The sequence below is a fragment of the Poecile atricapillus genome, chromosome 6, assembly GCF_030490865.1.
Source record: "Poecile atricapillus isolate bPoeAtr1 chromosome 6, bPoeAtr1.hap1, whole genome shotgun sequence".
NCBI classification, from domain to species: domain Eukaryota; kingdom Metazoa; phylum Chordata; class Aves; order Passeriformes; family Paridae; genus Poecile; species Poecile atricapillus.
The window spans coordinates 18,665,249-18,691,885 of record NC_081254.1 but is presented as its reverse complement, the minus strand read 5'-3'; the positions used below and the strand labels follow the sequence as shown (position 1 = coordinate 18,691,885).

The 26,637-nt window shown below is 45.6% G+C and overlaps 2 protein-coding genes across 7 annotated transcripts in view; one reads left to right on the top strand and one right to left on the bottom strand.

The window, feature by feature from the left end:
• The window catches only part of TLL2 (tolloid like 2), a 96,375-nt gene extending 91,807 nt beyond the window's left edge, over window positions 1-4,568 (top strand). For all 6 annotated transcript variants that reach the window (XM_058841726.1, XM_058841727.1, XM_058841725.1 and 3 more), the window contains 2 exons: window positions 345-595; window positions 1,791-4,568. In XM_058841726.1, coding sequence (XP_058697709.1) covers window positions 345-595; window positions 1,791-1,925 — 386 coding nt within the window. In that variant the 3' untranslated portion in view covers window positions 1,926-4,568. The remainder of the gene's footprint in view (window positions 1-344; window positions 596-1,790) is intronic.
• A 2,504-nt stretch (window positions 4,569-7,072) lies between these two features.
• On the bottom strand, window positions 7,073-13,200 carry LOC131580484 (cytochrome P450 2C19-like). The gene is made up of 9 exons (XM_058841746.1): window positions 13,001-13,200; window positions 12,500-12,662; window positions 11,801-11,950; window positions 11,335-11,495; window positions 10,756-10,932; window positions 10,106-10,247; window positions 9,612-9,799; window positions 8,320-8,461; window positions 7,073-7,631 (listed from the first exon to the last, which is right to left on the bottom strand). Exons 1-9 carry the CDS (start codon window positions 13,178-13,180, stop codon window positions 7,450-7,452), a joined length of 1,485 nt encoding a protein of 494 aa, XP_058697729.1. The 5' UTR covers window positions 13,181-13,200; the 3' UTR covers window positions 7,073-7,449.
• Between the last annotated feature and the right edge of the window lie 13,437 nt (window positions 13,201-26,637).

Genomic DNA, 26,637 nt, shown 5'->3' with positions numbered 1-26,637 from the left:
ATTCATTTACAGAAAAAGTACAAAGAACAAAGCAATTGGTTTTTAATACAATACAATTTCCCAGAGTATGTGTCAAGAACTCTATCCTGCCAGTTTAAACTGATCGCCTATTTCCATGTGTGTTCTGTACCAAAAAGGGGAAGTTCCTCCAAGCTCTGTGGGTCTTTGGAGTCATGGGTGACTGTAGAATTCACTGGTTTATTGTAGTTTAGTGCAGTGTTTATTTACTTTCCCTAACGCACTTCAAGCTGGAGGTCTTCTCTGCTCATGACTGATCCAAAAGTGGGATGAGTCTTTGTTGTAAGGACTTTGAGAGACTGTTTTGTGTCCTTTTTTCCCTTCAGAGTGTGGTGGGCTCTTAAAGGCTGAAGTACAAGCTAAGGATCTGTATTCCCATGCTCAATTTGGGGACAACAACTACCCAAGTCAAGCCAACTGTGAATGGGTGATTGTAGCTGAAGATGGTTATGGGGTGGAGCTAATATTCCAGATATTCGAGATAGAGGAGGAGGCTGACTGTGGGTACGACTACATGGAGGTTTACGATGGTTACGACAGCACTGCACCCCGTCTGGGACGCTTCTGTGGCTCCGGGGTAAGATGTGATAGTGATGATTTCAGAGGGATTGCTGAGAGTGGCAAGGAAGTATCCTCATATTGTTTTTGGAGTGGGGCAGCTGTCACAAACTGGTACTGAGAATGCTTTGGGGCATTTGCGTTTTGCTTCTTTCCCTTCCACAGGCAATTACAGCCATTTTATCTGATGTTGTTTATCTGATGTTCCAGTGTTGGCTGGAAGATCCTTACTGGCTGACTGTCCTTTTTAGCCCAGGGCCATGTACAGCAGCACGAGACTGCCACGCTGCTGTGCCCCAGCCCTGCCATGGAAGTGTTGTGTAGATGTGGGAACTGGCTTCCAAAGGCCAGTTTTATTCCCTGTTGCTTCTTGGCTCAAGCCAAGTTATGTTGTGGCCATGCTTTGGCAAGGGTGAACGGTGAAGGGACTTAGAGCTGTGTGATGCTTGCTGCCTTTAGGATGGCATGCTGTCTCCTAAACTGTCACCTGCATCTCCATTTCCAGGAGTGATTCTAGTATGAGTAATGGTGTGTGGTTTTTGAAATCAGAGGGTCTGTGTTTGATTTCTCTAGGCCTTTAGCAATGAAATGGAGATGTTTCTTATTGTATTTAAAGAGAGGCAATCAGAGAGTAGGTGTGTGGAAGAAGTTCTCACAAACTGGGGGAATGGTCTGGAAAATAAACAAAGGCATAGCAGCTTAGTGTGAAAAAGCTCAGGGCAGCTGGGTAGTAATCTACCTACCTGCACACTGACAGATGAAGAATGGCTGGGAAGGGGAAGCACAAGGAGATGGCAGCAGGTCACAACAGTGTGGGAAATAACCAGAATTGTTATGTAAGATAAGCACCTGAGTTATTTGAACCCTGGGATAGCCTCAGCTGCCAAACAGGTTCCAGTTTGTATTGTCTCATGTCCTGAAAAAAAAATGACGAATTAGAGTAAACCTGAAGACTGGAACAAGAATATTCAGGGAGGCCTGTGAAAAAAGTACCTGGAAAAACTGGGATTGTCGAGTGGACTGGCATCAGTCTTCAAACATAAAGAGCAAAGGAATATGCTTAGGAAGGCAGATCAGGACAGGAGGTACTGGGCATTTAAGTCTTCATATTTACTGGCCAATCTGTCTTCACTGTGGGCTTAAACACTTGTATCATGGTGCAGACAGTTATTTAGTCTTGACCACTGTGTGCTGTCTTCTCTCCTTTTCTGCAGCCTCTGGAAGAAATCTACTCTGCAGGGGATTCCATTATGATTCAGTTCCATACAGATGACACCATCAACAAGAAAGGATTTCATGCCCGATACATAAGTACCAAATTTCAGGATGCATTGCACATGAGAAAATAGTTTGACTGCTCCTCACAGATACTCTCCATCTGAAGACTGAGACATTTAAGTGTGATCTTTGTCTTTTTTTTTTTTTAAAGTTTCTGTGCACTTGGCCAAAAGCAGTGTACAGTATTTTCTGTAACTAAAACTAAATCCAGTCTCAAAGGTTTGCCTCTGCAATTATTAGCATGACCCTTTCTTGTTAACCTACCCAGGACCAAAAAATTGGCTTTTAATCATAGCTGCCAGGGCATAAACATTGTATTTTGCACAACTTGCCATGGGGCTGAATGAAGACTGAACTTGAACTGAGAATGGCCTTCGTCTCTTGCATATCTTGTTTCTAGGTGACATTTCCCAAGCATCCACATGAGCTGTCTGAACGTACTTTCTGGAGCAGGTGTTTTGGACAGACAACCAGTAGGATTTTTTCAAAGGACTTTGTGAGCTACCCACTCTCCCCTACCTGCTCCAACTACTCTGTGCAATAAGAGAACAGCCAGATGGCTGTGCCTGCATCACTCTTTCTGTCCTCTCTGTTATTGTCTTATTGTTGAGTGGAGAGCAAGGAAGGGACAGGGACAGCCCTCTTTAGGGCTCCTAGCTACTTGGATTCCATGGAAGGAGAAGGACCCAGTGTTTGGTTTGTAGTAATTGTCATGGATTATGTTGAATGGAAGTACTTCAATGCAGTGCCCAAGGGAAGGGTGATGGCTGACATGGAAATGCTGTGGTGGGATGCAAGGCATTACTGTGTCATGGTGGCAAAGCTTAGTAACAGGAGTGCTGACAGGATGCTCCAGTTACACCACCGTGCAAAGCAGCTCAGAGGGCTGTGGTAGCAGTCCAGGCCCTGTCTTAAATAAGGAATCTCTCCTCACTCCACCCATGCCTGCTTTCTCAGCCTTCTTTGCGCCGCTTCCTTTCCTTACTACCACTTCCCTGCAAGCCCTTCTCCCCAGGGCTCCCTACCACAACCTAGGGGTGCTCTGCAACTTCATCTGGCCAGAACATCTCACGGAAGGAAACTCTGGGCCCGGGGGAGTCAGAGTGTCCCTGAGGCAAAGGGACACAGGCCATGCTACAGGTCAGCTTTGGTGATCTCTGGGAACCTTTCAGACGTGTGCAAGCCGCAGGCATGGGGCTAGAAATGGAAGAGTTCTTCTGGTTTCTGCTTCCTCCCTGTTTGTCACTGGTGCATGGCCCAGTCTCTTAACTTCATGGCAAGGGTGCAAGTGAGATGGTGACTTTGACTTAGGCTCAGAGATGTTCTTGTTTTGCTTGTGAAAGCTATCCAGCCACAGACTTGAAGATTTAACAGGTAGTTTGGTGCTTCTTTCAGAAAAAAATAAGGAAAAGTGTTTTAGGAGAAGCACTGTAACTGAGCAGTTGACATGGGAGGAAAAAAAATACTTTATTCTGAATGTTTCATTAAGGCACTCATGGGCAATTATGAGCTAAAAGCTGAGGTATGTTAGCTTTAATAAAATATTTATAATCCAAGGATTACTATGTTTACATAACCATTGTGCTGTCAGACTTTGGAGTGGCACCTCCTCTCTTGTGTATGATTGTGGAGAAGTGTGGGACCAGTGCCACTGTCCAGCACAAACAACATTCCTGGAGAATAAGGGTATTTTCAGAAGGATAATAAATAGACCCAGCCCTCTCCAGAAATCCATGAATAGAATATGGTCCAAGTATTGTGAATACTAGGAGAAGCAAATGCATGAAAATTTTTTCTTGCTTAGAACAAGAAAAGTAAAGTAATTTATACACAGACACACAGAGAGGATTATATGTATATAAAATGTGCATGTAGAAGACCAGTAGTCAAAGCCTTAATAAGTGTAATGTGAACAATACTGTACTGTTGACTATAGCTTCATTGCAGGCTGCATAAAATCATGTTTTTTCTGTTCTGATTTTTGTTTTTTTTATTTGTTTTATTTTAGCTCTGCTTTGTTTCTATTTTCAAATATTGTGGCCTTTTTACCTCTGATCTCAAGCTGTTTGACCATGCAGGTCTGGGGAAGTGAGCTCTGCTAGATGGGGTGTGCATTTGTCCTTCTCTTCCTTGCTCCAGTTCAAGCAAAATTACAGTGGCTCAGGTCTGGAAATAAAAGTGTGGCATCAATCCCTGTTCAACAGAAGCAGAGTTTCAGACGACAAGCAGCAGTTCAAGTTTTCTGACCTTTTAGTGGCAGCAATGGCTCTAGGGAAAAGTGACTATAGCAGGTTCCCATGTACTTTAACATCTTTATTCCGTGTTCTGGTAATTTCCCATCCACCCCAGACTGGTTTGATGCAGATGCTTGCAATGTGGTTTGACAGATCTACTACACTTGTTAATGTTCATCCAGGTGTCTTTTGTGACAGTGTGTTCACAAATGTTGTACTGTGCATTCCAACCAATAATCTATGTAGAATATTTCTGCTGTACTGACTGGACTTAACAGTCAATAATTCTAAATGAGTGAAATTTTCTTAAGAAAAAAAAATGTCAAATCCTCTGATGTGTGAATATGTATTCTGGTCTTTGTGTGGTTTTACATTTCACTAACTAAAATAATTTTTAGAGAGGCAAAAGAAGAGGGTGTGGGAACAACCACAAACGTACCTGTGCCCAGAACAAATCTCTGCATTCATTAAAGACTCTGGATTCAGTTGCACATTCTGTTGCATGGATGCATTTTCCACTTCTTCAAGGGGAGGAAACTTCTCCTTACATTCCTTGTTCTTCTAACTGTTGTTTGTGTCTACTGCTAATACCAGGAAGAAACTTTCCTGTGGGCCTTCAGGCTCATATTGGCTATTGCAATCCAGGGAGTATTTAGAAAGTGGGGCAGAGAAAGAAGTTGGCCAGCCAAAGGGCTACATTGTTCCATGTGTTGCTCACACTTTAGGGGCTGAGAAGCAGGTCTGCAGTGAAAAATATCAGGGATCTGAGAATTAGTCCCTAAGTATTTTTCAAAGGGCTAGCTCAATTGCTACACTACAGCCTATGGCCCTCAGCAGCAGGTCCCAAAGACCCAGAGACGTGAAACTCCTGTGTGAAGGACAGCAGGATGAGGCAGTTGTTCCGTACTGCAAAGTTTTAGTCCACATTCCGTGGAAGCAAAATGCTGCTAAGGTAGCACCTAAAATGCTTTTCTTCCTCTTTCTCTCCACTGCTTGATGTCTACCCCGCTTGCTAAGGACTATGTCTGTGTTCTTTCCTCAAGACACACCTAGTTCATTTATGTCCCACCACCCAGGACAGTTGCTGTGGTGTGTGTCACAGCTACCCAAACCTTCACGGTATCTGGATTTCCTCCCAGCTGTTCCCAAAGGCAAAGCAGCAATGGAGATGAAGTAAGGAAAAAGCATCCCCATGTAGCCTCCTGCACCAGAGTACCCAGTGGCACAACTTACTTCAGACAAAGAATGATGCCTCAGACCAGACAAGCTCATTGGTCTCAGCATCAAGCCAGTAGAAATCTTCCACTTTGTCCTGGCATTTCCAGCAAATGTTCTGGCAGATGAGGTGGTGGCCTTAGAAAGTGAAAGCAGGATTCCTCTCTGTGCCTCATTTTAAACGTGCTCTTAGAGCCAGAAGCTGCCTTATTTGCCCTAGAGCTGGTAAAAAAGAGATGGAGGCTCCAGTGCCCTGAAACCCAGCTTCCCATGTGTATGCCAGAGCCTGGATGTGCTGGGAGCCAGCCAGCTTGTCTGAGTCAGCCCAAGAGAAATTCCATCATCTCTTCGCTTTGCAGGTCCCGCATGTATTAGCAGGAAGAGAAGCTTATCCTAAAAGGAGCAGTAACCCTGACATTGGGCAGTCTGCTATTACTGCATACAGGAATTTGTCATGGAGAAGCATGAAGTGGTGAGTGGGAGTTGGATTTGCTTAGGATGTGCTGAATATTATCCCAGATATTATCCCCTGTGTGGTTCTTTATCCCCTGTTTAGTAGGAGAACATTTTCTCACTGCCCTGTGCTTCTCATGCAGTTGTTTGTGAATTATTGATAGTTGTTGTTTGTCACGGTTTTGTTCATTGCCTCAGATGAATCAGCATCCCGGTGGGCAGGAAGGACGTGAATACGAATCATCCCCTCCAAGACCTCCATTTGTAAACCTTTTTTTAACTTGTTCTCAACAAAGCATACGTGCTGCTGAGTTGCAGGACTGTCTCGAAGGGGGCAGCCTTAGACTAATGGAATCCTCAAGGTAATCTCCTCCCCATTGTGCCTGGGTCTCCTACATGTCTGCTGGTTGTGCTTGCACGTCTGCGCATTTGATGCAAACCCAGATGAGCAGTCAGCAATGGTTTGCCATTGTTTTAGAGTACACAAACATTACAGCTGCAGTCTTCATGGGAAAAAATGGAGGGACGGACCTGAGATGCGAGCAAATACACTATTTCCATCAGAATAATGCTAAACATTTCCAAAGGGAGGTGGGAATTCTTGCACACTGTTTTCTTGGCAGTACTCACATGGTCTCTGAGTGCCTTGTGACAACCAATGTCAGAACTTATATTTTGCCACTAGGACTTCTATATGACCATGACGCAGGGGACAACAAGTATCTATGTAAGTGAAGATGAAGACAAGCACAAACTGAACAGCCAAGCACAACCAAAGGCCACAGGAGCAAAGAAGCCCAGAAGAAAGTCATCTGTGGTGGAATATTTTTACAAAAACCATCTGGCCTCTTACTGAGAGAAGAGCACCAAATTGTAGCTGGGGCCAGAAATAAAAGACACTACCCTTTTCCTAAGTTAATAAATTTTAATAAAGAGCATCTAAATGCCTGAAGGGATACTAATGGTAGAAAAGCGGTGCCAGAGAGTTGGTTGCAGTATCCAGTGCTCAGCTAAGTGATCTCCTTGCACTAGCCTGCAAAAAGGCATGAATGCATTCTTTTCATTTGCAGACAGGCTGCAGGGCACCCTTCCCCTCCAGCACCGTGAGCCTTCTGGACTGGTGGTGTGCTGTGACTGCTCTGGAGCTCCTTGTAGGCAGCAGCAGTGAGCACAGTGGATGACAAAGGCAGGATCCTTGCCCAGGAGGGACAGCCCTTCCCACACAGGGTGCTGGCCACAGGCGCTGCAGACCTACTCTGCAGTGCAGCAGCAGATGGGGGCACTGCCCCAAGCCAAATTAAATAACAGCTCAAATCTTCCTAAATAGATTTTTGTTTATTGGATCATGAATGTACAGACATGCAGCACTGTCCATCTGCAAAGCATGGTCTCCACACGCGGTGGGAGCAGCCACAGGAGCTCTGTTGCTGAGAAAACCAGCTGTTTGATGCAGCCACTGTGCTCAATGATCTTGAGCACCAGTGCAAGAGGCTGCAATATCACCCAGGGCCTCCTGCGGTGTGGTGGAGTTCTAGGAGGTTTCAGGAGTCTCTGTGCATGTAATCCAAACCTGTGTGTGGACTGCCTTCTTGAAGGCCTAGGAAAGGTGGGCCAGTGCTCCTGCTGTTGATTTTCATAAAGAAGTTCAAAGGAATAGCCAGTTTCAGGACACTGGAGAGTGGCTCAGTGCTTTTCAGCGGGGGACAGCGCAGAGCTGGTAGACAGGAGGTACATTGCTTGTCCCACTCAGAGTCGGGGTTATGTTGAGCTCCTGGGGGTTGACAACAGACTTCAAAGTAAAGTTCTGCAAGATGGTGGCTATCAGCAAGAATATCTCCATTCGTGCCAGGCCCTCTCCAGGGCATATTCGTTTTCCTGAAAGTGAAAGCAGAAAATAGAACTCAGTGGGTGTTTCTGAGTAGACCAGAGTTTGGACTAAGCAGCTGTGTTGCACAGCCCTGTTTACTACTCACAGCCAGAGCAGTGAGATGAGTGTCGGGGTTACCGAGGACATTTTCAAGAGAAGAATTTGTTGGCAAAAGACCCTTGACAGTTTGGATGGGTGTGTGAAGGAAGAACAGGAGCAGGAGATGACTTAACCATGGAGGGAGCATCACGGGACTCAAGATGAGAGAGAGCAGGGTGGCATAATGCACAGATGAGAAAGTGGAAGGTTGGGCCTATTGGTAGGTGAATGGTTGTGTGTGGCCTAAGAGGTACTTAAAAGGTTCTGTGGAAAAGTGGAGCTACCTCAAAAAGATTTGTTCAGGACAACTTGGGTGGTTGTGTAGGAAGGTGACAGGTATTGTAGACAGTGACAGGTGACAGTGACATCATTACATTGACAGGTCCTAGTAGGAGATTTGAGAAGCTGACAGGCCTGTAGAAGATGGGAAATGCCCCTGGAGATGGGAGCAGCAGGGAGGAGTTATCCAGAGAGCAGTGAGCCCCAAGGAAGCGCCAGTGGGACTGTGTTGGGAAGAGGCAGTTGTGTGTTGCAGGGAAGGGCAGGGCAGTCACCAGAGGAGGAGGCTGACAGGAAAAGAGCAAACCCGTGCTTTACCTGCTGAGAAGGGCATGAAGAAGTCGCTCTTCCTAAAGCTGCCATTCTCGTTCAAGAAATGTCCAGGATTGAACTCATGTGGGTTTGGAAACTCTTTACTGTCGTGGTGCACAGAAGTGAGGACAGGGTAAATCGTGGTGCCCTGAAGTAACACAAGAAGAACAGAACATGAAAGGCAGGCAAATTAGATCACTCAATCTGCCTGCCTGCCAAGCTGAGACTGTGCTGCCCTGTATAACCCTACCAGTGCCTTTGGTTTCCTTTTGGGACCCTCCTTGAGAGGAGGCAGCTTTAGGGAGACCCTATTGAATGTCACAGCACTTGTTGCTCTTCCTGAATTCTCCCTCTCGTCTCCAGAACATTCATCCTCCCCTTCCTCTGGTCATCTGGGAACACCCCACCTAATTCTTTTTTCTTGGTGTTTCACAATAATGACCTTGTAGATGCACCATATCCGTATTTTTTTCTGCAAGTCCAAAATATCAAAAGCACATAAGGTTGTGGAAAAGAAGCTTCTGTGGAATTCGCCTCTTGTCACAAATTTCTCCTGCCACAATCCTCGACCTTCCCACTTCCTGGCCAGCCATTAACAGGGGCAGGAGTATTCAGCAGCAATAACACAAGAGTTCTCTGCTGGTAACTGAGCAGTTCTCTGGGTGCTGCCTTATGATTTTACACAGACAGCTGGAAATCACACCACCAGCAGCCCATGTACTGCTGTTTCCCAACTGCCCACAGTCACTCAGAAGAGCAATGAGCTCTGCTGCAGCAGGCCAGGCCAAGCCATGGGCTGCTCTAGCCCACCAGCCCACCTCTGGCAGTGGCCAGCAGAGACTGCCTCAGGAAGCGTGCTAGAACAGAGCAAACAGGTTTGGCTTGCTCCATTCAATGCAAACATACTCTACAGCATTTTGTGGCTCAGAGGCTTTCTGTGCTCAGTAAGCAGCAACTGACTTTGCTCCCAAGCATGTGCATAAGCTATCCTGGATGGTGGTGAGCAGCTGCTCAACTTTGCTGCCTTTTGTATGAAGAATGACTGCTCTGGGTGTTTGTGAACCCACTGTGCTTCTGCAAATAGGTAAAGCTGCAGAGCAAGGGAACAAAAGTGTTGGTCAGAGCTCCTCTTCTGGTCTTGGCCTATGGAACATCAACAAGGGAGTGCAAGTGAGCTACAGCTGCCTGAGGATAAAACCCTCACAAAGGGCTGCGTGAAAACAAGGTCAGGCCACAACAATTCTGACTTGTGGCTTGTAACTGACAGCCCAAGAGCTGCTGAACTTGAGGGAGCTAACCTTAGGAATGACGTAGTCTCTGAAGCTGGTGTCTTTGGTCACAGTGTGAGGGAGAGCCAGGGGGATAAGAGAAATGAAGCGCTGGATTTCATGGACCACAGCATCTGTATAGGGCATCTGGGTCCGGTCTGCCACACAAGGTTTTCTTGATCGTCCTACTACCTGGTCAATCTCTTCTTGAACTTTCTCTGTCATGAGAAGCACAAACCATCAAATGGGTAAATAATATCAAACCTATTTAAATAGATTGCCCTAAGCTGTTTGCAAATCACAGATGGCAGAAGCATTAAGTTGTTTCTGATGTTGACTGGAACACAGCTCCACTGCTGCCCATGCAAAGAAAGTTCTCCTATTGATTTGGCTAAAAAAAGTTGTGGACACAGTCAGGTCCCAGAGAGAGAGAGACTAGGAGAAGATCTGGGAGAAGGATGTGGTGTTAGTCATGTGCCAAACCCAGGGAAATAGCCAGTAAGGAGAAGGACACAAACTGGTACCTTGTATCTTTGGATGTTTGAGTAGAAGCAGAAGCCCATATCGTACAGTGGTGCTTGTTGTCTCAGTTCCAGCAAGGAACAAGTCGAAGGTGCTTGTTATCAGGTTCTTCATGTGGAAACTGGAATTGGGACGATCTTTCTCCTAAGGAAAAGGCTTTGTTTTTTTCTCTGATTGAGATGAGAAAAGGGGCCTTTTCTCATGTTTTCCCAGCCCTGCCTTTTCTCCTAGAGCTGTTGCATTTCTCTGCTAAGGTGCAGCAGCCATCTGGGATGTTGCAATGCTACCTTGAGCAGTAAACTCAATACCAACCTTCTTTTAGGCTGTACACTGAATGGCACTCCACTGCTTGTTTGCTGTGCCAAATGCTTTCCAGTGAAAGAACTGCAAGAGCAGACTGAAAAAGTCCCTGTACTTTGGTGAAAGCAGAGGAAGCTCTCCCTCTCAGAACAGCTGCAGCTAGTGGTGGCTGGTGAGCATGCAGACCCAGAGCTATAAGCAATAATACAGGCAATATCTGGGGGTGTTGTTGCTGATTTCCCATTGCACAGCTGACTGGGAAGGGGTCATCCCAATGTCTGTGTTACTCATGAGAGGGAAGGACTCAACATAGGTGTGTTTGGGGAGAAGCTGGGCCCATCTATCTCCTTACCTCCTGCATTTTGCAGAGGAAACAGTCGATGAAATCCTGCGGGGAGTTGGGATCTAGGCAGGCTTGGTGCAACTTCACCTCCTCTGCTACAAAGGCTTTTAGAGAATCAAATTCTGCAAATATATTGTTGTGTGGACCAGGCAGGTAATCCAGGATATTTGAGAACATCTGGTAGAGCTGGAAAGAAAGAAACAGGAAGGTCCCCAGTATGACATTTGCCCCATCCTTTGATATTAGCCAAAAGCTCAGGAAAACCACAACCCTGCCCACTGAGCCAAGCTGAAGGACTGTGATGCTGGGCAGTCTGGCAGGGCTTGCTTAGTAGTAGTAGTAGTAGTAGTAATAGTAGTAGTAGGAACCTTAGAAGTGGAGAAGGGTGTCCTGGACTATTGGGAAACTGCACTTAGCTGGCAAAGCCAACTCCAGCTTTGGTGAGGGAGTTTCTTGCTCTTGAATGCAATGCCTTCAGTGCAGCAGAGCAGGGTCCTAATTAGAAGATTGAAATGGAACTCCATTGGGAGGGAGGCCTCCTGCTCCCCTGGGAGAACGTTGCCAGTGTGAAATGCCTACTGAAAATACCTGTCCCCAGCGGGAGTTCATCATATCAAAGATGTTGTTCATGTTGCTCATCAGAGCCAGGAACTTCTTGTCCTTGTAATCATATCGTTTCCCAAAGACAATGGAGCATATGACATTGGAGACAACACAGCTCAGCATGTAGGTTGGGTCAAAAGGTGTTCCTGTGATTGCAGAAAAGTTACAGACTATAAAAAAAATACCCATGAAATGTTGTATATCTACTAATGGCTACTGTGGGTAACCTGAACTCTGGTTATCAGTGGAAATATCCGATCAGTCTCTGAGTGACACAGAAGGGTCCTCCAAAGAGAATAGAACATGACCACCAAATTATTACAGCTTTGTGATAAGGGGTAGCTGGTGCATGGACCAAATCCATAGGAACTTCATTCCTTGCTAAAGATGTGCGCTCCCCTAATACAGCCTATTTTTTTCAAACATAAAATATATTAAAAATGGACTGTACCCTTTGTTTTGTTTATCTCTTCCAGCAAGTAGTCAGATTCCTCCTGTATCCTCTCTTCAATGCTCCTCTTCCCCATTCCAAAGTTCCGCAGAGTGGCGAGAGAAAACCGCCGGACTTGTAACCATGGCTCATTGTTGCTAAAAATAATCCCTGCAGAGAAAGAAGGAAGAGAGGGACTTGTCACCATGGCTCATTGTTGCTAAAAGCAATCCCTGCAGAGGAAGAAGGAAGAGGGAAGACCTGTCTTGGGCATGCTGGGTGTGAGATGAGCAGTGGCTCATGGTGACAGTGAATCCTGTCCCTGGAGAGCACTGACATGGCAGTGTCACAGCGTACTGTGGTTTGGAGGTTTGTAGTCCAACTGCCTGCTTTTGGCCTTCTTCACTACATGCCCAACTACCTTGTGAATAATTCATCACTAACCCATAGACAATTTCCCTTGCTACAGCTGCTGGTTGCTGCCCCTTTCCATTTCCCTGCCCAGCTTTGAGGACAACCTGGCTCCCCTTCTCTGCTACCTCTCACCCTTTGAAGTGGTGGAAGTCAGCAATTACAGTCCTCTCTGGCTTTCCCTCTCCAGGTGGGTTGCACCCACCCCTTGCTGCTTTCCCTCATGCAAGGTACACTCCAGCTCTAATCTGCTGAAACATCCTCAGCCCTTCCCTTCTCCTTCAGCAGCAGCTCAGACAGCAGCCATACCTAATCCATTGTTAGCCCTGTCTCCAATTGCCATGTGTCCTCTGGCAGCAAACTCGTCTGCGCGATCAAGCAAGGCTTCTTTTACCACATCATGACCATGCAGCACCACCACTGGGTCAGAGCCCAGGTGCACTGTGAACACTGGTCCATACTCTTCACTGAGCTGTAAAAATGCAAGAGAGAACATGGTCATGGAGCACATAGTGAGGAAGAGTGGGAATGTCTCCTTGCTGGTGCCTCCCACAGCAGGCGGTTAGCCTCACACATTGGTAACATCAAGATTTGGTTCTCTCGTGATAAATGTGGCTGTGGAGATGGCTCCCACTTATCAGGCCCTGAACAACATAGCAACAGCAATGAGGGAAAGCAGCTGCAAGCCCCATGACTTTTCTGCTCCTCTGGAATTGCAAGTCATTGAGCCATAGCCACAAGCTGACCCACTGCACAAATCCCACACATTTCTCACCCACAGCAGAAAGAGAGAAGAAGAAGTGGCCTTACCTTCTGGAGGGTTTTGGCCAAGTTACTTGGTTTCACCTGCAGCAGGTTACCTATAATGGGAAGGGGAGCTGGTCCTGGAGGCATCTTCCCCTTTCCAGGCCTTCCTTTCCATGCTGCAAAGGAGAGCAGGCAAGCAATGCAAACCAGGAGGACAACGGTGACTCCTCCCAGGAGCTCCATTTGCTTCTGTGGCTCAGGAGGGAGTGACTCTGGCTGTCAGATTCTGAGTTTATATACCGAAGGTCTGTGTTAGCTCAAGACCAGATTTTGGGTCACACGGCTGAGTCAGTCAGTGTTACTAGTCAATCATTTGTTAGATTGCCCTGTGTTATGAAACTAAGACTTTTATTGGTATTAATTGTTCATTGAAGACACACCTTATCTCAAACAACTGCAGACGCCAACAGAGATTAGGATATCTGTCATGTGTTCATAAAACTTGTTTCACCTAGAGTTAACTGTTACAGAGATCATGCGAGGGGCACACTCTCCTACTGAGGCACTCACAGATATTCACTGTCACAAGAGCACCTTCCAAGTACTTCAGTGACATTTGGGTTTTGTGTACTTCAGGATTGATTGTGCAAGCCCTCAGTGGTGTGACCCATCGTTCATTGTTCCTGAAATCTTCCTGACATTATTAGTAAAGTTCATACTGCGTGTGATTTGCCCAAGGACATGTAATTGTGTTTTCCCCAGTGCACAGCAATAGCCTCAGTCTCTCTCCCTAGGGGCGTCTGGCCTCACAAGGGAGGAAAGTATAAAATCTCCATCTAGAAAGGCCAGAAAGGTCTCCAGACATGACAATAGACAAGAAAGGACTTGCTGGGTGAGATAAAATGAAGATGTAAGAAAAGGGAACGAGATCTTGAGACTCTGACCTCTTCAAGGTCTCCTAGAGGAGAACAAGAGAAAAACAGTCAGAGAAGAGAGAAATCCAGAACTTGAGAGAGTCTTTGTGAAATGGCTTCCCAAGCGGGACAAAGATGCCCTTGCCCAAGGCTGGATATAGACCACTGCAACCTGGCAACTGGTCCTTGCTCTTACCAAAGAAGCTCATCTAACCTGCAGCTGGAAGCTGCCATGCAGAGGTTCTTGTTTTGTTGATGTCTGACTCCACTCTGAGGAGCAAGTGCCCTGGAAGTTCCCTAGGTGCTCTGGGAGACAGCAGAGCATGTCCAGTGTGTTGCAAGGGCTTAACAAAGAGCTGGGGGCTTCCTGCCCAAGGTTACTCAGGGCCAGTGGGTACCTGTGGGGTCCCAAGAGCAGTGGCAATGGCTGGTAGAAACAACCCTCAGAGCTGTGCTCAGCTTGTTCAGTCTGGCCTTAACCCTCCTCTCCTGAACTGTGAGACATTTGCAGGAAAAACTGATCAGAAGGTGTTGCAAGGATAGGGGATGTGGGACTTGGTGGGAACTAGCAAGTGGCCCGGGTGAACTGAGTATTTTGTTGGAGCGTGCAGTGTTTGCTGTACAGGAGTGTATTGATGTGAGTTCCCTTCCACTCAGTGGAGCTAGTGAAGGTATCCATCCCTTGCAAAAGTTTTTGTTCCTTCCCTACAGAAGAGAGTTCTAAGTCAATGTTGTTCTCTTGGATAGATGCACTAATTTGCTTGTTGTTCTCTTTAAATCTCATTTTACTTCTTAGAGAGCCATACTCAAATACTTTGGTGGAAAATCTGAATTGCCAAGGACTTTTGGCTGGTTGCTGATCTACTGACCCAATTTCTGCATCCTCTCAGATGCAATTGGGGCAGTTCATGGAAGTTCATGTAGGTTCATGATTGCATCTAATGAAAGGAAAGTTCATGAGAGTTTGCACTGCCACGTGAAGTAGCTGCCAGCTACCAGGGTTCATGACGTCACCACCGTGTCTACAAAGTTCCCTTGTTCCCATGACACTCATTGATCAGACTAGAGGTCCATAGAGATGTTTCTTCATCAGCCTTCATCCTCTGCATGTCCTTCCTGTCTGTGGTGGTCTTGGGTGCTATCTGAACTGCTGCTTACTGCTGGGTCACTGTAATGCATGAATGTTGCTAAAGGGCACAAAATTATTCACTCTGACACCTCTCAGTGTCAGAACAGCAAAGGCAACCTTTATTCTCTGACTCCAGTGTTTATAGATTCTCATCAATGACCAGGGATTGGATAATTAAGTTACCACCTTCCCAAGCACACTGGTCATGCGAAACTTCCATCAAAAGAAGTTTCTCAGAAGGAATGTGATAAACAACTTATGTTTATTATGTGTGTTTCCATGGGAAACTAACTAAACTATGATAGCATTATTAGAAGGTTTTAATTTTCAGGGAGACCTCTCACCCTTTCTCTTTTAAAATAGAAAAAGAAAAAAGAAAAATGGACAATATTCTGAACAATCAAAAAGGATAATAAACAATGTTCTCAACAATCAGAAGGCTCTAGTTTCTGGAAAATATCTCACCTTTTCTCCATTACAAGAAACAAAAATGAAAATTTTTTCACTGTCTGTTTGTGGAGGGGCAATCGGGGTGATCACTCACATCGTCGGCATCTGAGTCATCATCTGATGGCCCATCCATTTGATGATTTTGAATTTGCTCACGGTCTCCAACCTGCCTGTCAGCTGGATTTTTCCTTTGTGGTCACAGGTCAGGACAAACGCGCTTTGCAGATACCCAGCGTACCCACACCCCGAAGCAATAAGGTCATGGGGACCTTCCAATGATCTATGTAGAATATTTCTGCTGTACTGACTGGACTTAACAGTCAATAATTCTAAATGAGTGAAATTTTCTTAAGAAAAAGCCCTCTGATGTGTGAACATGTATTCTGGTCTTTGTGTGGTTTTACATTTCACTAACTAAAATAATTTTTAGAGAGGCAAAAGAAGAGGGTGTGGGAACAACCACAAATGTACCTGTGCCCAGAACAAATCTCTGCATTCATTAAAGACTCTGGATTCAGTTGCACATTCTGTTGCATGGATGCATTTTCCACATCTCCAAGGGGAGGAAACTTCTCCTTACATTCCTTGTTCTTCTAACTGTTGTTTGTGTCTACTGCTAATACCAGGAAGAAACTTTCCTGTGGGCCTTCAGGCTCATATTGGCTATTGCAATCAAGGGAGTATTTAGAAAGTGGGGCAGAGAAAGAAGTTGGCCAGCCAAAGGGCTACATTGTTCCATGTGTTGCTCACACTTTAGGGGCTGAGAAGCAGGTCTGCAGTGAAAAATATCAGGGATCTGAGAATTAGTCCCTAAGTATTTTTCAAAGGGCTAGCTCAATTGCTACACTACAGCCTATGGCCCTCAGCAGCAGGTCCCAAAGACCCAGAGACGTGAAACTCCTGTGTGAAGGACAGCAGGATGAGGCAGTTGTTCCGTACTGCAAAGTTTTAGTCCACATTCCGTGGAAGCAAAATGCTGCTAAGGTAGCACCTAAAATGCTTTTCTTCCTCTTTCTCTCCACTGCTTGATGTCTACCCCGCTTGCTAAGGACTATGTCTGTGTTCTTTCCTCAAGACACACCTAGTTCATTTATGTCCCACCACCCAGGACAGTTGCTGTGGTGTGTGTCACAGCTACCCAAACCTTCACGGTATCTGGATTTCCTCCCAGCTGTTCCCAAAGGCAAAGCAGCAATGGAGATGAAGTAAGGAAAAAGCATCCCCATGTAGCCTCCTGCACCAGAGTACCCAGTGGCACAACTTACTTCAGACAAAGAATGATGCCTCAGACCAGACAAGCTCATTGGTCTCAGCATCAAGCCAGTAGAAATCTTCCACTTTGTCCTGGCATTTCCAGCAAATGTTCTGGCAGATGAGGTGGTGGCCTTAGAAAGTGAAAGCAGGATTCCTCTCTGTGCCTCATTTTAAACGTGCTCTTAGAGCCAGAAGCTGCCTTATTTGCCCTAGAGCTGGTAAAAAAGAGATGGAGGCTCCAGTGCCCTGAAACCCAGCTTCCCATGTGTATGCCAGAGCCTGGATGTGCTGGGAGCCAGCCAGCTTGTCTGAGTCAGCCCAAGAGAAATTCCATCATCTCTTCGCTTTGCAGGTCCCGCATGTATTAGCAGGAAGAGAAGCTTATCCTAAAAGGAGCAGCACCCCTGACATTGGGCAGTCTGCTATTACTGCATACAGGAATTTGTCATGGAGAAGCATGAAGTGGTGAGTGGGAGTTGGATTTGCTTAGGATGTGTTGAATATTATCCCAGATATTATCCCCTGTGTGGTTCTTTATCCCCTGTTTAGTAGGATATTGAGAATCCGCCAGCTATTCACCAGTCTTCACAGAAGTAATCGTGAACACCATTTCTTTCTATTATTAACACACCTTTTATAGGGTTCTACAGGGTCCGCGGGCAGAGCAAGCTACTATTGGCTAATACACACAAGTTTACATTTTTTCCCTTGTACACAAGAATATTGTTTTGCTTTACTCTCTCTTCTGCAGGCAAGTTTCAAGGATTTTAGCCCTTAATATCACAACTTATTCCAGAGGCTGATTTGTGCAGACAGGCCTTTACTAATATATTGTGCCCACCCTCTGCTAAAAAACTCTCTGTAATTCCCCCTTTCTCTTTTTGCACAAACCAGGTTTTGGATGCAGCTCGTTCTACACTTTCGAAAACACAAGATAACATACAACTTACAAGCATTATCACCATTAACCCTATAAGTAGCATCCATCCCCCTCCAGCACAAGAAACCTCAACCATCCAGTGATGCCCCCGCTGGCAAACCAACTTCCAATGGAGTCACTATCTTCTTTCAGGGCATGCAACCCATCCTGTAGCTGATGTAGCTGCTTGTGGATGGAAACTGAATGATCAGTAAGATTCAAACAGCACATGCCTTCAAATTCCTCACAACCATGTCCTTGCGCTAGGTGCAAAAAATCAATTGCAGCTCGATTTTGTAATACTGCATGACGTACACTACTCACATCGGCTGAAAGTTCATTTAACATTGTGGATGTTAAGTTTAATTCTTTCCTAGTCCAGCAAGTGAGCCTTTTTAGAGTGGCTAGACTTTTTGCGGCAGCTGCTCCTGGAATGAAAAAGCAGGTTGCCCATATTATACCGCGATTCCAAAAGTCTGGGTTTCTAACATCATCACATTGTAATTCATTTGGGCTTTGCTTTGACCGTCTATTGGTTTTCATTTTGTTAGCCACATTTAGCAATTGATGTAAGCTTGGGTGGAACAAAGTAAGTTTCCCAAGATAACATGGCCCTCCATGTGGACTAGCAGGAATTCCATTCCATGCCCTATCCCCACAGATTAGGAAGATGGAACTAGGTAATCGCTTTGGTAATCATCCTGTGAGATTGCACTGTGAGTAAAAAGCTTTACTCTCAGTGGCAGTAACAAGATCAACTATGGGGTTGACTGTAGCCCAGCGCTGTGTTACTTTGTCAGGATGACTTTTTGTCGGGGGCTCAAACATCATCCATCCACCTGAGGTATTGGTGGAACCTAGCAGATCTAATTTTTCTGGGGGCTCCATGGTAACATTAAGAACCTCAATAATTCTCGCTTGCCAGCAGGCTTCGAGCTGTCTAGATGTGAAACCAATGATGTGATTGCACTCTTGCAGCATTACCGATCGATTCAGTCGAGTCTCATTACTAACTAAACCTTTAAATGCTGGAGGATCCCATTCAGGGACTCCTACGAGACAGGTGCAAAAAGGATCTCCAGGTGTGGCTAGGCTTAAACACATCGATTTTTGACTGGTCAGGTGTGCTAAGGTGACCCATGTGTTCTGTCACTTTTGGGTATTAGTCAGCAGACAGCTGGTTGGAACTATACACAGCACAATTACCATAAGCAGTTTGTCCCATGCAATTGACATCATGTTTGCAAACTCACGGCTAAAACTTTAACGTTAAATGAACTTTCAAAGATGCTTACACTAGCTCTTGAAGGGGGAACACTTATACCTTATACTAATATAATGATCACTACACAAGTTAAACTCCTTATCTTAACTATTATCTATCTACTTTTAACACACGTGCTCTGGTATATAAGTAGTCCAAGTGTGAAAGCAATTTGCTGAAAGGGTAAACACACAGCTAAAATTTGTTTCGTGCACAATTAGATAGAGTCTCTGCACTCTTCTCAGATATTTACAGGAATTTCTCACAAACAGACTATGACTTGACACGATTCAGTCTTGAAACATCTGTTGTTCTCGTGGTGTCAGCTGGCAGCCAATCAGAGACTGACTGAGGGCATCAACGTTCTGATTGTTCTTCAGATCTTTCGTGGCTGGTTTGGTCCATCGGCTAGGCACCCATAGCAGTCCAGCATCTGTGGAAACACAACTGTAACCACGCCCATTAAATAGCAATGGACTTGGTCCCTCCCAGATACCTGTCTTTGGGTTCTTGTAGTACAACTTAACTTCTGGGGTAGCTTGCATCTTTACTTGACTATTGTGAATTACCACTGGGGGTTGCTCTAAATCTCCAACTAAACTAAGGAAATTTAGAGTGAATAACACTTGCTGCAATCGAATGGTAGGGTCTAATTGTTCAGATGTTTTTTGCATACTTAAATACTCTTTTAAGGTCCTATGGGCTCTTTCTACAATGGCCTGTCCAGTTGACACATGAGGAATTCCAGTTACATGTTTGACTCCCCATCTTTGTAAGAACCGAGAAACTCGTGTTCCTACATATGCAGGCCCATTGTCTGTTTTTATTTCTTTCGGAACTCCCATTACAGCAAAGCATGCTACCAAATGTCGAATTACATGTATGCTTTTTTCTCCTACTTGTGCAGTGGCCCAAACCATTTTTGAAAAGGTATCTACTGTAACATGTACGTATTTGAGGCGACCAAATTCAGGCACATGTGTTACATCCATTTGCCAAATTTCACAGCCTTGAAGACCCCTAGGGTTAACACCTAAGCCTAGAGTGGTTCCATATTGACTGCATTGTGGACAGGATCTTACAATGCCTTGTGCATCAGTTAAGCTGATATTGTCTCTGTAAGGCTTCTGCGGCTTCATGCGGCTTGCATGACTCTCTCTTGCAGCTGCGGAAGAGTCTCTTGGTGCTGCTACAACAGGACTGACAAGCGTATCAGCATTGCCTTCTCCGAGACCTAATTCTGTTTGATGACTGCGAATGTGAATGATGCAACAGGGCTCATTTCTGTCCTCTATAGATCTTTTGATTTGAAAAAAGAGTTGACACAATCACTTATTATCTGGTGGCTTGATGAGAGCGTCTTCAATACGTTGTATCACTCCTACCACATACAATGAATCTGATACAATGTTCAGCTTACTGTCTCACCAATGAGACAGTGCCCATGCGACGGCTCTAAGTTCAAATGTCTGCAGTGAGTCATGTGCATCTCCACCTATAGTTTTCCTTCTCAAACTCAAGTCTTCTTGCCAGGTACAGGCTGCTTTTTTCTGCTGACCTCCTGCCTTTTAGCGGCTGCTTCACGACTTTGGGCTGTTGCAACCACCGCTGCCTTAAGATGATCTGCAGGCGTGGGTCTCTAGGTTGCCTGTTGTGTACAGTTCCTGGATAGCTGAGCAGCGCTAATTGAATTGGTTCTCAGTGTCTCAGCATCCACTCAAAATTTTCTACCGTTATTGGCAGACGGATATGTTCCGGCTCAGCACCACTAATTTCCACAATTCGTGTTCTTGCTTTTTTGATGAGATACGCAATTGCTTCTGTCCTCTGCCAAATACTCATTGGTGGCGTATATGGCGTAAAAATCCACTCAAGGATCGCTAAAGGCTCTGCACATTTCTTCGCTAATTGCACTAACCATAGCTTCTTGGCAGGCTGCTTGGCACCTCGACGGCTCTTAGGTGGGCCTTGTCCCCCTTTCTCTTTTTGCCAAGCAGGCCACTGAAATATGACAGCACATGGGACAATAGAGTGGTTACAAATCAGAAGACCTAAAGGCACATCTGGCAATCTTCTGTCTGCTGGTGTTGAAAGCAGTTTCTTCCCTAGATAAATGAGACAGCTGTTCTGATTTGCAGAAAGGGTAGTTGGAGTTGGCAGGTCTGTACCTTTTAAGAGGCTCATTAAGGGTGCTATCTCATCATTTCGGATACCGGCAATGGATTGTACCCATTGCAGATCTCCAACAAGCCTTTGTGCATCATTAAGGGTGCAGATCTCAGTGGTTAATTCCAATTTTTGTGGGTGGACCGACGAAGATGTCAGAATCCACCCTAGGTACTTCCATGAGGCTTGTTTTTGAATTTTTTCTGGGGCAACCACCAAGCCTTTCGCTGCAAGCTAGGTGGTGATAAATGTGAGATCTTCATCTTAGAATGGATCACATTGACAAAACAAGATGTCATCCATGTAGTGATAGATAATTGTCTGGGAGAGCTTGGCCCGCACAAGTGTCAGTGCCCAGTGCACAAACAGTTGGCACATTGTTGGAGAATTTTTCATCCCCTGTGGAAGGACCACCCACTCAAATCTCTGAGATGGACTTTCTTTGTTGACTGATGGCAAAGTGAAGGCAAATCTCACTGTGTCTTCTTTTTGCACGGGTATTGTGAAGAAACAGTCTTTCAAATCTATGACTAGAAGATGCCATTCTTGTGGCAGCATTGTGGGAGAGGGCATCCCTGGTTGTAATGCTCCCATTGCCCGCATTTGGTCATTTACCTTGCGCAGATCATGCAGCAATCGCCATTTTCCAGACTTCTTTGGGATGACAAAAATTGGAGTATTCCATGGGCTGAGCGATGGTTGGATATGCTTTGCTGGTAGCTGTTCTTTGACAAGTTTGTGCGCAATTGCTAGTTGCTCCTGAGAGAGAGGCCACTGCTCAACCCACACAGGCTCATTAGATTTCCACTGAATCCTTGGGGTTGACGGCCTGTCAGCAGTGGTGACTAATGAAAAAGCGATTGATTGGGAAGAGTTAGTGTCGCCCTGAGCTGGCTGAGAACATCTCGACCAATAAGCCCTCCAAGGCTTCCAGGCAAAGGCATGATGTATGGACATAAGGTGGTAGTCTGTCCTTCAGGAAATCGAAATTGGATCGGGTGTACACTTCTCAGCGGTGTGGAGTATCCTCCTACACCTTGTACCGAGCTTAAGGCTCTGTGGAGAGGCCATTCTCTTGGCCACCAAACTCGGCTCGATGACATCAGCTCCTGTGTCTAGCATCATCTTGACTCTTTGCTGCTTTGATCCATGGCACAGGGTGATTTCAATTACTGGCTGATGACTCATTTGTTGAACGAGATTCACCACTGTGTCTCCTGTTGACCCAAATCCTCTGTCTCCATGTCTAGGAGCACTTTGAAAAATGTCTTTCTCAGTTGCCACCTTTTGAATAACACCAATTGAGCAATTCGTGTTTCCACTTTTGTAAGTGGAGGAGCTAAGGTGTAGGCACAAACTTGGATTTCACCAGTATAATCAGCATCAATGACTCCTGGGAGAACAATAAGTCCTGCAATTCCAGCAGATGATCTCCCAGTCAACAAAACACCAAGTGCACTGGTAACAGAATAAACAGGTCCTGTAACTCCAGTTGGGATTTTGCAGATGGTGCTGTCGATGAGTGTGACATCTACTGATGCTGCCAAATCAATTCCCAGGCTTCCCCTTGTTGCTGGTGGGTTGAGCTGCTGAATAGAGTTGGGCCGGCAACCTGTGTCCCCGCGCGGCGGCTCTTCGCGCTCCTGTTCACATTTTTTGCGAGCTGGCATGCAGCAGTGGCATGAGTGTCAATTTGGCATCGGTCACACCACACAGGAACTCAACAGGATTTTCCAAAGTGCCCTCTGTCGCCACATCAATAACAGATGGCTGGAGGTGTAGTGGAAGGTTTGCGTCCGCTTCCCAGTTTACTGACTGCAGCAACAAGTAGACTTGTAGTTGGCTTGATGGCTTCTGCAACGGCATTGGCCATTAGCTGTCCTTGTTGCGTCTGATTTATTCGCAGGGCAATATCTAGCATGTCTCCCACATCTGCTTGCTTTGAGAGTGTGGCAAGGTGTAGTGGTTTAGATTTGCTAATTTAATTTTCCCAGCCAATGCACCAAATAAATGTCATGGTTTTAAAGCAGTAACTAAAAAAATTACTTACTTCTTGCTGTGAGATATGGATTAGAACAAGAGCAAAACAGGCTTAAAAGGAAATAAAGAAAGTTTATTAACAAAACTACAAGAATAAGAACAACAGAATAAACTTTCCAGAAAACCCTTTTATCCCTCACTACCCACCATTCCCTTGTTCACATGACAACATAGGGACAAAAAACTTTGGAACTTTGGTGTTTAAAACAGTCCTAATTCCTCCTAGAGTCTTTTCATCAGCCTTTGTAGAGAAACATAAGTCTTCTTCTGCTAATCTATGGAGTTTCTCACAAGAAACCTATTTCTGTTATAGTTTTCTATTTCTCTGATGCCAGCTGCCCGGAAATCTGCCATCAGTTCAATCCTCCCATTTCACATCACTCTGAGGTGTGTATGGGCCATGAGTCTAGGGATATAATTTTTTAAGGATAAGTTTTTCAAAGGCAAAAGTCCTCTTCATCTGTTTCTGTGAGCTTTTCTGGGAACAGTTTTCTCATTGCCCCCAAAGCCTCAAATCTTCGCCTCACTCTGTTCCAGCACTTCACTGTATCACAATTACTCTACTTTTTACTCAAAATCCACACTTTGAACACTCTATTCCTCCCAATATACTTTGTCATGAATTAAAGGAGTTTTTTTCAAAACACTATTGTCCATCTCCATAGCTTTAACAGAAAACTATCCCCATCTAAAACTTAACTCTTTTCCTCACTGTCTTTGATGGTTTTATGATGTCTTCTTCATGTTGATTGTCTTTCTCTCTGTCTCTCTGGGAAAAAAGTAATCTGTACGTTTTATCCAGGTAGTAAAAGAATTTAAGTCTTGGAAAAGCTGCAGATGTTCACAGTGTCAGGTTTCAGTCCAGCAGCAGAAACTACAAACTAAGCCAAGCTGGTGGGCTCCATTTCTCTTTCCACCCCCCCCGTCCTCTGCGGCCTTGTCCGGCCTGGAGGTGGGGGGAGGAGGCCAAGACAGAGCCTTGTTACCTTGTCAGAAGCAGGAAACACAAGGAGAACAAGAGAGCTCTGGTTTTACATCTTAAGGTGGTGTTCACAAGTTGATCTCACTTTTCAATGGTTAAAACTGCTGTCAATTCTTAGAAATGACTGATAATTGGTCAGGAGAAAAGACTCCCATCAGCCACCAGCAGCTTCAACTTCTTTAGCTCCCAAAGCTATCTTAAAGGTAAAGTCACCCCATGACACAAGGATAGGTTTTATCTTCGAGTTGGCATTCTCAAAAGCTAACAGTTTAAACATGTTCTGTTTTGCCTCTTCAGTCATATCGTTCTGAGCTTTTAGGGCTGCTGACAGACGATCGATGAAATGGGGATAGGGTTCTGTGAGGCCTTGCCGTACTGTTGTGAAGGAAGGATGAGGCTTTGAATCAGGCACAGCATTAAAGGCTTGACAAGCAAGCTGTGCAGACAAATGATGCATTGCAAGAGGGTAGTTTAACTGTACAGCCATATGACTGTAGATTCCTGAACCGGTGAGCATGTCAGGATTAAGTCTGTATAATACATCATTTTGATTTCGAGGTCAATTGGCTTCTAGAACTGCTAACCCTTTCCATTCCTTCTCCCACGCCATAAGCTGTGATGGAGTTAAAAGCAGACGTGCAAGATTTTGGCTGTCTATGGGACTATTAACATCAGAGGTGAACCGCCAATCCAATGCAATGTTTGCAGCTTCAGATTTAATGCCATGCTCAGTAGCTGTATTTTTGGCTTGCTGCAAGATCTTCCAGTCATGCTGTTCATAACGTGGATTTTGCTGATCATATAAAATGGGACAAGCGACTGCCCCTACTGCTTGCCATTCTCCCTCAAGGATTGCATCTCGAATGATGCCAGACCACCTCTGCTGTGCTCTGTGTTTTCTGTTCTCTTCCTCCAAGGTGATAGAGCTAGAACAAGGTTGTGGTGTTGACAGTGTTTCCAAAGGTGGAGCAGATGGTTCAGGATGCAGCATATCCTGTAGCTGTTGAACTGACTCTGCTCACTGTCTCGGTGTTTGCTGCAGAGCTGCTTTCTCTTGTTGAGGCTGTGCTCTATTTGCACATAGGGTTTGTTCAATCTGAGCTTGAAGCTATTGCACGAGCTGCTCTATTTGTTGTTGCCATTCCAGTAGCACTTTCTTTGATGTATCATTGTCATCAACTGGCTCTGCTCCTGCTGCAGGCCGTCCGTCATCGGAGTGCATAGAGATATTATCGTCTGAGGGGAGAGGGATGTCCTGCAGTCTTCCCCAGTGAACAGTAGAACATGGCATCGAAGGGTAGATCTTTGGTTTGCACTTTATGGCTCTTGTTTCTGCTGATGTATCAGGCTCTGCCTGGATGGAGCTGGCGCCCGCTCCTTCTGGGAGAGCCGTCATTTCCACATCCGCGTTCGGCAGGGTAACTACCGGCTTACGCTCCGCTGGCGCAACCGGAGTCTGAGAGGGCTCCACCAGCTTGGCCAGAGCCGGAGAGGGCTCCGCCGACGCGAGTGCAGCCACATCGGAGCACCCCTGGGATTTTAAAAGTTTTAAAAGACACTGTGCTACACTGCTTCCCTGTGAGCCACTTCGCTGGCCGGACATTCCCAACCCCAAAAAATGCACTCAAATGGCTAACGGACTTGGCAGGAGGTGGCTGCGGCGCATCTGTCTCGGACGGCGCCATGGCATCTAAAGCAGCGGCTGCTACTGAAGATTCTGCCTTCATATCCCTTAAGGTATTTAACACAATTTTCCATACTGAACCGAGGGCTATTATGTCTTTACTCTTTCCCGTGATTGCCGTTTCCCACATCAGATTTCCAACATCCATCCATTCCACTGCAAAAAAGCAGTGGGGGCACTAGAAAATGCCCATGATTTTTCGTCCATATAATGAGCTTATTCAGGTCCTTTTCCCTGGCTGCTTTACCTCGTTTAATGCAGTTTTTCGCCACCGCAAATTCCACCTCCATGCTAGCGGCAAACGGCAAGGGGGGGAAGGTTGCGACCCCTCTACAGCATCCCCACCCCTCGGACTCCCCCAGCGACTTGTCCCCTCCTTGATAAGCGAGCCGCCTATCTGGTACCGATCCAAGGCAGCATCTATCTGCGCTCAGATCCGCTCCACCAACCTCGGTCCAATGCTCCGTCCCACCGTGAGTGGACCCACCGAAGCCCCCCTGCCCGCAGGGTGTCCCTGTTCGGGTGCCAGATAATGAGAATCCGCCAGCTATTCACCAGTCTTCACAGAAGTAATCGTGAACACCGCTTCTTTCTATTATTAACACACCTTTTATAGGGTTCTACAGGGTCCGCGGGCAGAGCAAGCTACTATTGGCTAATACACACAAGTTTACATTTTTTCCCTTGTACAAAGAATATTGTTTTGCTTTACTCTCTCTTCTGCAGGCAAGTTTCAAGGATTTTAGCCCTTAATATCACAACTTATTCCAGAGGCTGATTTGTGTAGACAGGCCTTTACTAATATATCGTGCCCATCCTCTGCTAAAAAACTCTCTATAGTAGGAGAACATTTTCTCACTGCCCTGTGCTTCTCATGCAGTTGTTTGTGAATTATTGA

Coding starts and splice junctions, on each gene's coding strand:
- LOC131580484 (XM_058841746.1), bottom strand. CDS start 13,180: ATGGAGCTCCTGGGAGGAGTCACCGTTGTCCTCCTGGTTTGCATTGCT. Junction 12,663..13,000: donor TGGCCAAAACCCTCCAGAAG/GTAAGGCCACTT, acceptor GCATTTTTACAG/CTCAGTGAAGAGTATGGACC. Junction 10,248..10,755: donor TCCTCTGCAAAATGCAGGAG/GTAAGGAGATAG, acceptor CCTTTTCCTTAG/GAGAAAGATCGTCCCAATTC.